Source organism: Colletotrichum paranaense, assembly GCF_030867605.1.
Source record: "Colletotrichum paranaense strain IMI 384185 chromosome Unknown Scaffold_5.1, whole genome shotgun sequence".
Lineage (NCBI taxonomy): Eukaryota > Fungi > Ascomycota > Sordariomycetes > Glomerellales > Glomerellaceae > Colletotrichum > Colletotrichum paranaense.
In genome coordinates this window covers 3,445,267-3,459,457 of record NW_026848963.1, presented here as the reverse complement: position 1 = coordinate 3,459,457, position 14,191 = coordinate 3,445,267, and the positions used below count along the sequence as shown (strand labels likewise).

General features: G+C 52.0%; 5 protein-coding genes across 5 annotated transcripts; 2 read left to right on the top strand and 3 right to left on the bottom strand.

The window, feature by feature from the left end:
• Nucleotides 1-2,514: 2,514 nt before the first annotated feature.
• On the bottom strand, nucleotides 2,515-4,230 carry CPAR01_07569 (uncharacterized protein; the record flags this gene model as incomplete). Its single annotated transcript, XM_060491838.1, has 3 exons — nucleotides 2,515-3,408; nucleotides 3,471-4,039; nucleotides 4,176-4,230. The coding sequence occupies 3 exons, from the start codon at nucleotides 4,228-4,230 to the stop codon at nucleotides 2,515-2,517; spliced, it is 1,518 nt and encodes a 505-aa protein (XP_060350712.1).
• Nucleotides 4,231-5,086: 856 nt separating this feature from the next.
• CPAR01_07568 (Lecithin:cholesterol acyltransferase) lies at nucleotides 5,087-7,105 on the bottom strand (the record flags this gene model as incomplete). The annotated part of the gene is made up of 1 exon (XM_060491837.1): nucleotides 5,087-7,105. The coding sequence occupies one exon, from the start codon at nucleotides 7,103-7,105 to the stop codon at nucleotides 5,087-5,089; it is 2,019 nt and encodes a 672-aa protein (XP_060350711.1).
• A 2,025-nt stretch (nucleotides 7,106-9,130) lies between these two features.
• CPAR01_07567 (acetyltransferase) lies at nucleotides 9,131-9,756 on the top strand (the record flags this gene model as incomplete). Its single annotated transcript, XM_060491836.1, has 2 exons — nucleotides 9,131-9,310; nucleotides 9,376-9,756. The coding sequence occupies 2 exons, from the start codon at nucleotides 9,131-9,133 to the stop codon at nucleotides 9,754-9,756; spliced, it is 561 nt and encodes a 186-aa protein (XP_060350710.1).
• A 1,034-nt stretch (nucleotides 9,757-10,790) lies between these two features.
• CPAR01_07566 (uncharacterized protein) lies at nucleotides 10,791-11,456 on the bottom strand (the record flags this gene model as incomplete). The annotated part of the gene is made up of 2 exons (XM_060491835.1): nucleotides 10,791-11,371; nucleotides 11,429-11,456. The coding sequence occupies 2 exons, from the start codon at nucleotides 11,454-11,456 to the stop codon at nucleotides 10,791-10,793; spliced, it is 609 nt and encodes a 202-aa protein (XP_060350709.1).
• Nucleotides 11,457-12,107: 651 nt separating this feature from the next.
• CPAR01_07565 (uncharacterized protein) lies at nucleotides 12,108-13,363 on the top strand (the record flags this gene model as incomplete). The annotated part of the gene is made up of 2 exons (XM_060491834.1): nucleotides 12,108-12,343; nucleotides 12,409-13,363. The coding sequence occupies 2 exons, from the start codon at nucleotides 12,108-12,110 to the stop codon at nucleotides 13,361-13,363; spliced, it is 1,191 nt and encodes a 396-aa protein (XP_060350708.1).
• Between the last annotated feature and the right edge of the window lie 828 nt (nucleotides 13,364-14,191).

Here is a 14,191-nt window from a genome sequence, read left to right as displayed (position 1 = left end):
TGGGTAAGTGGTAAAGTACTTTGCTTATTACCTAGCACGCCTAGGTAGGTAGGTACCTTGAGACAATGGATTGAACCTGTATGAACTTACAGTGGCCAGCCTCCAGCTATCCAGGTGAGTGAACCGTCACGAAACACCAAGGGGCATCTCATAAACTGTGTCACCAATTATTCCAACACATCACGGTATTTCTCATCTGGTCCCTCATGCAATACGTATCTCATCAAGACAAATATGTTCACACGGCCATGGAGGAGTAAAAGACACTCAAGGTGGCACATGGGCTGAGAAGGGTTTCTTCCTCTTACACTTGACTTGGTCATAAATCTCACTTGGTGGTATTGCCTCATTTCCTCTTAGACTCCCGTCGTCGCAAAGACCAGAAAAAAAAGAAGACGAAGGCCAAGAAAAGCTTCCAGCGCTGCGCGTCAGGCCCCGTCGATGACGTAGACGCCCCTCTTCAACACCACCAAACGGGTGACATTCGCTGCAACCTAACCATCAAACACCTGGGGACCCGTTTCCCTTCCAAATTCCACCTCACTAAGCTACCTAAGGTAATTACTGTGTCACTGTCCATCCGTATGAACTCTCCTACGGCACCTTACCTACCTTACTTTAGTACGGATAGGCATTCCCGATTCCCAGTTCTCCCTCTGGCCTCTGCATCTTCGTAGCTCGACGGATATCCACCAACCCGTTACTAGTCGCCCGCGTCAAATCATCTTCACCATGGAACATGCTGTCACCAACATCACACACCTCAACCAAAGCAGCAGCACGATCCTACCATCTCGCAAGGACGTGACGCATCCGTCCCACCCGGCCGGGCCGTTCAGTATGTATTCCAATCCAGAGAAACGCCACATCAACCATTCACGTGCCATTGAACCAACAACACCCTGAACCTCTCCAGCTGAACCTGAAGTTCACGGCCCAATCAACGCCCAGCCGCAGCACACACAACCCACCTGAGCTTAATCGAGGTCATGATCGTCTCACACCCACCCTCAGCCAAGTGTTGTTTTCAAGAAGAAAAAAAAAGGCTGCCGATTGCCAAGCACCCCAACTTCCTTCCTCATCAATCAACCATCCTTTTTCCTGTTTTGTTTCCCCGTGTTTATCGCATTCTGGCTGCAAACAATCCCCCGAGCCCCCCGGGGCCGAGTTCCATCGGCATGCCCGGGCAGTGCCTCCAAGTTTGAGCTGAGTGCTGACAGGAGTGTGGCTGCGTGGGGGGGGAGAGCTTGCCCATCGGACATTCACGAAACCCCTCCATCCGCTGTGATTCAACAACGGTCGACAGTGGTGAGTGCAGCCGTTTCTTCAGACGTACGAAATTTTGATGTACTGGAGCGACACCTCGAACAACACACATCAGCACTATTGCCACGCGATTACTTAGTGGATTGGAGGTCTGGGTGGTGTATGTAGTCTGTATAGCCTGGTCTTTTGACGCAGCCAGGCAACACACCTCACCAACTCACTGAGATCAAATTCTGCCCTTTGACCACCCACAATATAGTCAACTTTACTCCCTTTCACCACCACATACGACCATACCCATTGGAAAACTCGGGATCCCGTCCGCTCTCCCATAGATAAGCCAATGAGGGCCGGATTAGTAGTTGGGTCGGTGACGACCAGCGAATACCTGGTGTTGTATGTCTTTTGACGTTTTGCTCCAGACATTGTGAGATTGCGCGGTAATCTAAGACCGCGAATCTGCGGTTGCTGCATACTGACCATCCATAACATTTTGGGGGAACATTTTGCAGGGTAATGGAAATGTGATTCCTTTTTTACGATTTTCTGTTATCTTTGATTGGATTGGTCTCAACTCCGCGCCATATTGCCTGCAAAGTACACACGATCCTCCTCGATTTAGGTAGATAGGATATTCATCTGCAGACTTCTTCCGTGTATGCGGAACATCCAAGCACGGAAACCTGACCTCGGATGAACCCTAAGTGATGTTTACCCGTTGTTGTCCATGATGCCGAGTCTGTGCCTCTAGGTTTACGAGTAAAGTTGAAGTTGGGAAGTAGCGAACATATAGTGTTCATCTCATGTTGCTTCGAGATGAAGTGAATCTATCTTAACTCCGATCTCACCCTTCGATACTTCCTAGTGACGTCCGACCAAGTCTTCAGATCCAGCACAGATGTTGATGGTGAACAACACATTCATTAACGCAAAAACGCACACACACATGCGTGAATCTCGATCTTCATCTCATCCACTCAAAATGCGTAAATTTTGCAGCTGCTAGGTGGCGGTAATACCGTCTTTGGACTGAGTGTAGCAGTCCTCGGGATCCCAAACGCCATGATATGCTATGACCGTAACCCGAACGCTCGACGCCATCCTTAACGTTGCGATTGCTATGCCTCCTCTGGTTTCCAAGTTCACAACTCCAGCCCATATCGTCAAATCGAGCAAACACCTGTTCCAATTCATTTCGTCGTTTGATCCGGCCGCCAGGACCAGGCCAGCTCACATCCAGATCTCTTATCAAGCCTCTGGCATAGGGGCACTGTCCGCTACGGGCTCCAAAGGTTGGAGCTTCGTCTTTCTCCGTGGCGGTGGTGCTTTTGGTGGTATCTTCTTATGTCCATTCAAATGCAACGTCGTCGTCGGTCCGACCGGCACGCCATGTCGGTGTTTTGGTACCTCGGGCAACGGCTTCTTCGGCCGCACAGCGCCTGCCCCGGCCTTTGCCTCACCTTGTTTGGCTTCGGCGTCTGCCTCGGCCTTGCGACTCGGGGTGATGACACCCGGTTTCTCCATGACGGCGGCGACGTCGACAACACTAACGCTGCTCGCCGTGTCCGAACGTGTGAGACTGATCCCCAGGAACTTCCGAGCCACCTCTGCCTCGCCAGAAGCCTCCTGGTCGACAAGCCATTTCACTTTCGAGACTCGGTCGACCAGACGCACCGTCGTTTCGTCCGCAGGGGCAAAGTGAGAATTTCCATAACCACCCAGAATCCTCAAGACCTTGAGTACCTCATCACGCTTGTAGTGCGGCGGGTGGCTCAGTTGCGTGTGCGCCAGGAGTGGGTACAGGACTCGGAGGTATGTGTGGCGAAGCGATATCTTTTCGTCAGGCAAATCCATCAGGTTCCTAATGATAACGTCAAGGAGAACCTTGAGGTCATTGGTGTAGAAATATTCATATGTGGCTTTGGTTGTAAATAATAGATAAAGGAGTTTCAGGATCAAGAGTTGCAGGGACGTCTCCGTCTCACGATTCAAAAGTAAAATGATGTTCTCTCCGAATGTGCGGAACGAATCGCCGTGGAGACTAAGGCACTTGATCACCCTATTCGTGAGAGGGGCTGTGGGCGAGTTCGGATCTGAGGCGACGTCGGTGGATGCGAGCATGTATTGTTCGTTGAGAACCAACTGTTTTCATATTCGTCAGCGCCAGTAACGAGCAGGAGAGAACACGGCGAGGAGAGTTATACCAGCACTCGGATAATTGGATAGTGATATGGGTCGTGAACGTCGTTGGATAACTCCTCGATGATCTGGAAGAGGTATGCAATGAAGCCATCGTCAACCTGGAGCAAGTCGGCGGTGCGCAACCTTTCGACCCGGGACATTTCGTACATCAGCTCCAGAAGCAAGCGATGCAGCCTCAGATCCTGGTCTTTACGTCCGTTAATCAGCTCGAGGAGGCGAGGGAAGCACGCCTCCTCGATCATACGAGAGTATAAGGCCTCATCGGCATGGCCGTCGAGCAAAAGGAATAGTACAATGGCGTGCAGCGACGGGGGTTCATCCTCCTGCAAAAGGCTGTAGACGATCTGGTTGCGAATGTAGTCCTTGTTGTCTTGAAACAGCTTGCATTGCAGTAGCTTCTCGCAGCAGGTGGCGACATCGTTTTCGTTCTCGGGGAACTTGTCTCTGAACCTCGAAGTAAGATAGAGCCACGATCGCAGGGTTTCGTCGATTAAGTCGTGGGACTGGTATTGGGTAGTGACGACGTCGTCGAGCTCTGCAGTTGACGACGAGACTCTGGTCAGCGACAAATCTTACGATGCGCACAGTGTGCGACGTAGGAAAGGTAAGGTCTGGGAGGAGACGAAGTAGACAACATCATGAACAGTAAGGCGGGGGAGGATGGAAGAAGCAACGAGGGGTTGGATTTGGGGGCGAATTTGGCTGACCTTCCCAAAATTGGTGCTTGGTCTCGAGAGACTCGTATAGATCGAAGTCGGCCATGATGCTAGAACCACCGCTGATACGTGAGTGGAATGGTCTGCATCACCGGCGCAGTGCAAACAGCGACTGCTAAAATATGGGAAGAGGAGTAGAAGAAGAAGAGAAGCGTTGGATACTCGGTGGGATGAAGATGAGGCCGGCTGGAGTTTCGACTCTTTGGGATTTGATACACCACATGGCTTGACAACAAGGTCCCCCTCTTCAGGTACCTAGTCAGGCCAGGGCAGCCTGGGGCCAGGCCCGAGCTGGATGAGGTAAGGACGGACGGTCCACCCTTAAAGCACTGTACAGGCCCACTGAGCGGCAGCGGCAGCGACAACACACTGAGTCTTGGACGGGAGTTGGTTGGCGGCTGCCATGCAGTGAGGGGAACTTTTTTTTCTATTTCTTTTGGAGTGAAGGTGGGGGAAATGTGAAGCGGAGGGGTGGGGATGGAGATGGAGGGGCTGGGGATACCGATCTTCCGCTGTAGTCGCTGCTCTGGTGACAGCGCAAACGTGCACCTGATCCCATGCCGCCCTCAAGTTCTTGCATGCCCCTCCTTGCTTGTTGTCTCTTCATGGCGACTCGTGCCTACCATAGAGAAACATTTGCGACCTTTCCGAGTCTGCACAATAAGGCCTGTTACAGGGTCACTTGTCAAAGCCTCAGAGGTTCATCATGTAAAAATATGCTGCGAGCTCTATGTGTAGCGTGTATCTCGTTCAATAATTACCTATTAAGACACAAAGACTAAAGGCATGGAAACACAGAAATTCGTCGAATAAGAGGGTATTGTATCCGTGTCGTAACCATTCCCAAATGCTCCAAATACTCTTAGTACCCTTGCGCCAAATAACGCCTCTAATCGGACCGCTCATGAACTGTTGCCGACCAATTTTTCCAAAGTCTCCTCCCAGGTATCCTGCTCCTCATCGGGTCTTTGGCCGTCGTCATACACCTTGACCTTGTCGGCGTACTCCTTAATGTTGCTAACAACATAGTCGGTAATCGTATTTCCCTTGCCCGCCGCGATCCTCAAGATGAGCTCGTTCAGATGTTGCCGCCCGAGAATATCCACGTGGTCTGCCGTCTTGGGTCCTCCACGGGGATTGAATCGCTCGGGTTCGTGCTCCATCTCGACAACCGTCACCTTGACACCGGCTGGGTTGTACCTCTTGTAGTTCCACCCGCGGTTACACATGTATCCCGTGCTGAGAAGATTTACTGTTCCGTCGCCCTCTCCCATGACGACACCATGATCCACCTCTCCCTGCGTGAGGGTTGTGTCGATTGTGATGTTCAGGTTCGTGAGAGCCGGTGCGTCTGGTGACCGATAGTAGTAGCCTCGCTCCGTTGCCTTGCCTACACCGTAGAAGCAGTAGATCTTGAGGCTCGGTGCCAGAGGCAGACGTGTCTCCAGGGGGTTGATCCATTTGTTTGGGTCTTTTTCGTTGGCGTCGACCTCGGCTTGAGTGTGTGCTACACCATGGGAATAGGCACCCTTCACATTCCTCGAGTACCACTCCTCTGTAGTGTTGAAGAGATAGTTCATGGCTGACTCGACCGTCAGATTCCGTTCCGGAGTTGTCCAATTCATGCCGCTACGGAAATTGAGGAGAGAACCGTAAGACAGCTCCTGATCCGGCTTGTCATCAGGTGCCCATGTCGAATTGCCCCAAACAGCATCTCCTCCAATGGGAAGCATGGAAGAAATGCCAGGCATTGCTCGGAAGAGCTGGGCTCTTTCGTCTTTGCTCAAAAACTTCTCGAGGCCGTACACGGCAAAGGCGTTCAGCTGAGCTGTGTCTCTCATCTCACCTGACAAGACAGCTGTCAAGTCCTTGACAGCACCAAGCATGCAGCCACTCACGTTGATCCAAGCTTCGACGTGCTGTTCGACCCAATCATCGCCACCTCGTCCACCACTCTCGGATGCGACCCAGTGGAAGAAGTAGAAAAGGACTTGCCCTCCCATGCTGTGGGACACGAGAACGGCCTTCTTGCCCGAAAACGCATGCGCAGTTTCAATGTAAGATTTGAGCCTCGAAAAGTACTGATCGCGTGTTTCGAGGTTGGGGTACGCCAAACGCCAGTCGTACGCGGCAGTGAAGGAATTAGTCGGGTCGTAGCCTATTGATGCCAGATTCTCGAAAATCTTGTTCCAGATCCAGTAACCGGTGATAAAGAAGTCGGTTGCGTCGAAGCCTTGAGCAGCTCGTAACTTGATATGAGGGGGGTCGAGGCCGGTCTCCTGATCCAGCATGATATGTTTCTTCCAGTTTTCCTTGTCGAGGACCAGCGCACGCATCATGCTCCAACTACCCCAGAGGCGCTTTCGGAAATACTGGCGGGAAACGTTGGCCGTGCCCCACGATTCGAGGCCTGTTGAGATGACGCCAGGGACCATGATCATGGGGTGATGGGCATGAAGACCCTCGGCGCGGGCTTGCAAACCTACGGAGAAGGCATCGTAGCTATCGACGAATTCTCGCTCGCCTTGCTTTACAGCCAGCCATGTTAGTTCTAGCCAACTAGATGACGCTCGCTCGCTAAGGACGACACCTGAATTGTTACTGACCACAAGCTCCCGCATGTCCTTAACCAAGCCAGCTGGCAGAACATCGAAGAAGCTGTCCATGCTAAGCTCTCCAAGCTCGGGGAAATCTATGAGGTCGTTGCTTTTCGCGAAAAAGCCCGCGGCTATAATTCCAAATAAACTTCCAAGTAAGAAGATGGCGCCATTCCGGCGTTTCCGTGTCTTGGGTTTTACATGGTGAACAACGTGAGCTACAGTCTCGGGTTTCTCGGGGCTTTCGTCTCGAGGGGTCGAAATTTCACTATCGATGTTGCTGTCGGTGGGGATGGCTCGGCGCCTAATAGTCGAAGAAGACATGGTCGCTGACGCAAAGGGCCGCTACCACGGGGGAAATGTTAGCAGAACGGAGTGAGCCCTTGAAGTCGATATTGTAACAACCCAAAGAGGCCAGGCTATTCCGTGGAAGTAAGGACCAGGCGGCGCATACCTGAGCTTGGGATAAAGTGGAAGCGAGGACGGTGTCAACTGCGCCGTCCTCCTTGGGCGTGGCCTGGTACTTATTGAAAGGCACGTGGGCGAGTGGGCGATGGGACGGTGTGAGCTAAGCGGCGAGCAAGGGGGGGCGACTACCTATGGCAGATCCAAAGCTAGGCAAAGCTTGTTTCGTGATTTGTTGGACAGACAGAGAGGGACAAATGTTGACAAGCAGTCCCGAGGCATGCGGGATTCAGGTGTGCTTGGCCGGGCAATGTTGAGAGCCAAGGAGTCCGGAGCTCGGGGGGTGGGTTGTTGGAGGCGGCCGAGGAACGAGCAAAAAAAGATGCATGAGCTGCTTGACTTCTCCGTGCGGCCCGACGTGACGTCAATCTCCGAGGGGGGCAGCATCTTTTTCCAGCATGCTCTCCGCCAGAAGAGGTACTTGAAGATAGTGCATATCTTGGTATGGTTGTTATGTATCTGGCCTTGTGGTGAGTGCGCCCGGCAGATGCACAGGCACCATGCCGCAATGGAATGCAGGGGGGGTCCCACTGAATGAGGGCACCGGTCCCGTCGTAAATCCTTACGCAGTAGGTAACTGGTAACTTGGCACCAAGTAATACCTCAAGTGCTGCAATATGAATTTTTTTTTTTGGTTATGTCCCGACGATGCTTATCGCGTAGAAATGTTCCGGAAGCGGTCAAGTCGTTTCCTCTCTCTTTTGGTCTAACTAATTGAATAGAGGTAATGGGCTCTAAAGCAGACCCTGACAAGCAGCCCAAGGGGGCCGACTTGCATGTGATGGGCCTTGGATGAACCCCATTGCATGAACGCAAGCAAGAATTTAAACTTGGCAGATTTGACGGGCAGTAATCTCGCCTTGAGTAGGACATGAAGTGAATGCTACCTACCAACTTTGTTACGGTCTTCTCTCAATTACCTGGAATATCCAAGTTTGACAACCCTCACAATACCACCCAGCACACGCTGGCAAGCGTGAGGCGCTGCCATCTCTGGCTTCACCCTAATGCACCTCACTTTACCATGTGCTTACCTCACCTGGCAGAAACCTCACCTCTCCGCAAAGTCGAGTTTCCAAAACTCAAGTAGGTCTGAATCAGACGAGTTTTCTTGGGTGTCTGCTTAAACCATTCTAGGTATCCAATGAGATGACTGTCGAGGTAGCACGAGGGCGGCCGTTTGACATGTGATAGTGAAGGAAATTCACGGCGTTTGGCTGGAGAAGGAATCTCACTGCCCTGAGGGCAACAGGCCGCCCGTCGGTAGACCCCACTAAATGGCCTGCCCGCAAAACTGCCTTGACCTCCGAATCCGACAGGGACGATGGGCGTAGATGGTGGGCCCCCGGGCGGGGCCTACCGTACTGCAGCTGGTAGGACACTGAACACCGCACGGTCTGAGCGGAGCTGACTGACCTGAAGCACCGCAGCCAGAACAACTCGACTCAGTTTTAGGTATCGAATGCAGCGTCCCCCGACTCCGACTCCAACTACGCCCATCAACTTGCACCTGCAAACGCACATCTCACGATCCTGGTTCGGCCGGTTTGCACTCGCCCTTGTCTCATAACCCCCAGCCGCGGCAGAGCCGCGCCTCTTCATCTTTTGCATTCTCGTCTTGCCTTCCTCTACAGCAAACCACGCGTCACATTGGCGACACCCGGCTATTTGCCCGCACTTTCTCTCATTCGCCTCGTCTGAGATCTCAAGACTTCACTTCTTGCTTCTTCCTTGCGCGCTATACAGATTGTCATGCCTTGAGACCATTTCAGGTGCCGATATAGGCTTGTGCGCAACCTCTCACCACGAATTTTATAGCTTTGATTTCATATATCTTGCCTACGAAGTCCGACCTCAAACAAATATACCCCGCGAGACAGCAACATGGACGTTTCCAAGGTCACCCACCTCCCCGCGGATCTGCAGTACATCCAGTACGAGCACGGCCTCGAAGCGAAATACCTTCCAGCTATACGCTCTCTGATCGCAAAGGACTTGAGTGAGCCATACAGCATCTATGTCTACCGGTATTTTCTATACCAGTGGGGCCATTTGTGCTTCATGGTACGTTACCTTTCTCTCTATTCCCTCTTGTGTATGTGCCATCGCCGTTGCTTACTTTACCACAGACTTTGAATCCCGCCGACGGGTCTCTCATTGGTGTCATCATCTGCAAGCTGGAAGTGCACTCGTCTCACTCGCCGCCAACGCGCCGGGGCTACATCGCTATGCTCGCCGTGGCCTCGCCATATCGCGGTAAAGGCATTGCGACGGCACTCGTGAAGAGGGCTATAGATGCCATGGCCCAACGGAACGCGGATGAGGTGGTCTTGGAGACGGAGGAAACCAACACACAAGCCATGCGTCTGTACGAGCGTCTTGGGTTCTTGCGTTCCAAGAAGCTACACAGGTATTATCTCAACGGCAACAGCGCCTACAGGCTGGTACTGCTGCTCAAACCTATCGACCCGGATGCCGCGTTTGATGATTCGGATGGCCAGTCTCCCTGACTAGGGGAGTATGGGGAAGATCTGCTTCTCAAGTCAAAAAGAATGCTTGATAACACGTGCGGCGTTATTTGACAACAACCGCACCGAAAGGTTAGATTAGGGTTACATGAGAGCTGGCAGAGTATCGTCGTTGCTTTAGAACGGGATATTGCGTGGGTAGAAACGCTAGCATCACTAGGGGCATGGGTACCGGACTTGGTGGTTTATTGCGTCGTCGATTCTGATAGATGGTTGAGCGTTGTACAAGGGGACAGAGGCATTTTTTTTGGCAGGGCGCATGTCGCGATTCGTATCGACACATATGGCATAGGCTCGTGGCAGTACTCTACATGTACGGCTTATGAGAGGTACATAGCAATCTTCATGTACATTAGAGGAGCAAAGATGAGCTGCAGTCCGTCCTCTTAGCCTTGCTGACCGCCGTCGACTCTTTCCGCTCGTTTCTTCGAACCGATTGACCTAGCTTTTCTTTCTCACTCCCAACAGTATGCAGCCCCTGAGAGGAGTACTGGTCTTTCCGGCCATCGTAAGCCTACACCTGCAAAGCGCCGCGTCATCAAGTGGATCGTATTTGAGCTCCTCTCGGGAAGTGGAAGACCACAAGGCGGATGATTGTCTAGGATAGCACATCCCTAGAACTGTAAATCGATGCCTTCAAGCCCCAGTGATTGCCGGAAGCGATACCGAGATACGTAAATGCATCTTGGGCATGTCAGACCGAAAACTTCCTCCGTAATAGGAGGCTTCTACGAACCTGGTTTATAGTAGATAGGGCGTCCCATGGCCTCAACGAGCTTGAGCTCTCTCAGCCGACGCAAGACCCGGGTCACATCTGCCATATCGCTGAAGTCGGCCGTATAAACGCATACAATCCGGTCTTTTCGACCGGTAGGGTCGGTATACGGATTCCAAGGGGCAACTTTTGCGGCAATGCCTAATTCGTTGTTCGCTGTGGCGCTTGCTATGACGTTCCAGACTTCGTTAACATCCTTGGGCTGACAGAAGAGCATCCACTGTTCGACGAGAATGAGCTATCATATTTGGTACGCGCGGGCCTTGTTGAGAGCACTTGCCTTGCCGGCCTTGATCTTGCACATGTGTGCGAGGCCCATGATATCCCGGGTGGCATCTTCTTGTTCTTGCCTCAGCAACTTTGCCTGTACTGCCTTGGATTTGTTGGTCTTTTCGAGGCCTTGCTTGTAGTTGAGTAGGATCTCTAATCTCTCCGAGCCCCCCTCGATAAGGGTATCGAGTCGTGAGCCCTCCTCCTCCGGTGCTTCGTCCTCATTGCCTCTGCTCCGCTGGTTCTGGGCATTGAACCTGTCCTTCCTGCGGATGTACGGATTGCATACAAAGATCCACGGGAGCCGCTCGCTGTGCTCCGTCGTCTCGGGAGGCAGACGATCAAGGAAGTCATTGACCGTCTCCGTTAACTGCCACGCGTAGGGAACACCGGCATACGGGTTGTGGAGTTTGGTGCTGTCGAGAGGCTCCTTCTTGACTTTTCTGTCCATCGCCGAGATGGAGGCCGCCGCCGCATTCCTCTCTTCCCACCACTGGGAAACGTCAAATGACGTAACCCGAGACTCTAGGTCGGCGACAATCTCATCGTCCCCTGAGCGCGAATTAGTTCGTCTCGTTCAACATCAATTGAGCTCATAAAGACGCAAACCGTAGAAGTCAGATTCGTCAGAATCCATGTTACCCAATGCAAACTCTAGGAAACACAAGAACCAATGCTCAAAGATTACGAACAAGAATGAAAGTGCTTTGTCTAGTTGTGAGGAAAGTGCGGTGAACGTTTGCTGTTTCGGAGCAGAAAAAGAAAGCACCACCCCAGTAAAGAATAATGACCATCGACTGTTGTAAAACAAGTACCTTAGTATCGACAAGGTGAGGGCAACGTCATCCTCTTATATGTATGTGCGGGCGGGGGACAACGTGTTGATAAAGTTTAAATCTATTGAAATGAAGGAACAAGGGGATGCTACAGACACCCCGTTGTTTTTGGAAAGGATTGCAACTTCCGAACCGATTAGCGGCTGTCAATCCCGGGGTCGGGGGTTGCGGGATCCTTCCGCCTGCGCCGGGGCCGATAACCCTCCCGGAACTCTTTGGCGAGTGCAGAATCTAAGCACCGCACGTCAAATCTCAAATTCGACTTCCCCCACACGTCTTCCCCGGACTCCAAACTACCTGGGCATTCCATCATCGAAAACCCGAGACGAGACAGCATAGGTCGGTGAGACACCCCGCATTTAGCAATACCTTTCGTTAAACACTCGAAAGCTGGGGATTGGAAGTTTTTCTTTTCCAGCCCAAAAGAGAAGACAACCCTCACACAAACCACAATGGGTGACTCAGCCAAAACCATTACTTCGAAGCAGTCTCTCATCCTCGACTTGCCCCCAAGCTGCATAGAGTTCTGCTCAATACATCCGTCTTATTTCGTAGTCGGCACATACAACTTGGTCAAAGAAGAGGAGGCGAACACTGAGTTGTTCGAAAACGCAGATATTGCCGTTCCCAAGAAACCTCAAAACCGGAACGGTAGCTTGATCGTATATCGGCTCGTAGACGGCCTTGTGTAAGTCTGCCACTTGCGTACCAAGAAGGATTGTCCTCTTTTCTGTTTGACTTACTCGTTTATAGTCAACATGTGCAAACACTCTTGCACCCTTCAGCAATTCTTGATCTGCACTTCTGCTCATCGTCTGGGCGGGAGGATATCTTGGCTGTAGTTTCGAGCACGGGAACACTTTCCATCTTCAAGTTGGCCCCGGATACCGACGACGCAGAGCCGTTGAAGCATTTGGCCACGAGCAGAATCTCCGATGTACCTGAAGGCGTTCTCTTCCTCTCTGGGGTTTGGGACCCGAACGATGCCGCCTCTATTGCGTTGACAACCTCGTCGGGTGAGGTGCGCATTGTAAAACTCGGCGATTCATGGGAGATTGTAGATGAAGAGGACTCGGAGGCTATTATTACGCATTCTCTCGAGGCCTGGACAGTCGCTTTCTCGCCACCTGACCAAACCACGCCATTCATCCTCTACTCCGGAGGAGACGACTCGGCATTGCGCTACACATCGTATTCTCGCAACGAGGATGCGGCTATCGAGGCTCTGTATGCGCCCCTTAACATCCCCGGCCACGGTGCCGGCGTGACGGCTATCCTCCCTATACCACTCACTCTTGCAGACAACTCAAGACTACTAGTTACGGGTAGTTATGACGACACAATAAGAGTCTTTTCGGTACAACCGCCGCACGAGACGTACGGTATGCGAAAGGTCAAATTGCTCGCAGAGGAGAACCTAGGAGGTGGTGTGTGGAGGCTCAAGTTGATCGACATGAAAAGCAGTGCTGATCGATGCCGCCTGCGCGTCCTGGCATCGTGCATGCATGCTGGCGCCAGAGTCGTCGAACTCGAAGGCCCGCTAAGCGGCGAAGACTGGGCCGTGACTGTCCTGGCCCAATTCGAGGAACACAAGAGTATGAACTACGGAAGCGATTTTGTGCCGGCATCGGAGAGCAAGCGTCTTGAGTGTGTATCGACGAGCTTCTACGACAAGCTTTTGTGCCTGTGGGAGGTAGAACTAGCCTAGGTCAAGATGGAAGAATGCAAAGCAAGTAAAATTGACAGCCTAGCTATGATGCCTAGTCTTCCTTCCAACCCCATTTGCCGACTTGATGTACTAGGTATGTCTGGGGAAGACAGGGGATGGTATTTGTGCTTAAGATCAAGTGCCTCAGACAAGGGGTTTGCCATGTTGAAGACAGGATTTGCCTGTAGTTTCTATGCATACTCGCGCAATTAGGCTGATGTGATTTCCGATGAGGCGGTCCCATCATTGAAGCAACTTGCGTAGTCTATAAACAGACATGTCAGATACCGCACTGCGGCGTCAAGGGGTCCTCATGCATCCTTTCCCGCAATTGGATGATAGCCAATTCCTAAAAACGTGGGGGGAGGTACGGATATTCGATTCCCAAATGGCGGGGTATTTCCCTGGGTACGGTAGGCATGCATATACCAAGGCTAAGTTGGCTACCCGGTAGCATGGCAAGGTATGAAGATGCCGAAATTAAATAACGTAGATTCACGAGAACGCATCTGCCTAGGCGAGGTGATGTGAGTTGTGGTGGGGTGACAGGTTCTCTCCGCATTTCCCATGTTTTCGTCCGACTCCCAACACATGGGCACTTGTGACATGGGACTTGAAGATAATTGGGGGTATCTTTGGAATGCAGTACCTCACTTGAGATGGGGGAAATGAATGATGCAAAACATGAACCGTCCTGTGTGCATCGCGACGTGTAGTCTCCTGCTTTATTGCCTGCTTCCAAGTCGGTCAAGTAAAGGCTCAAGGCAGGGCAAAGCAGGGTTTCATTGCGTTAGGTACCTAGTAAGTCAGGTACGGACCTGCCTGGGA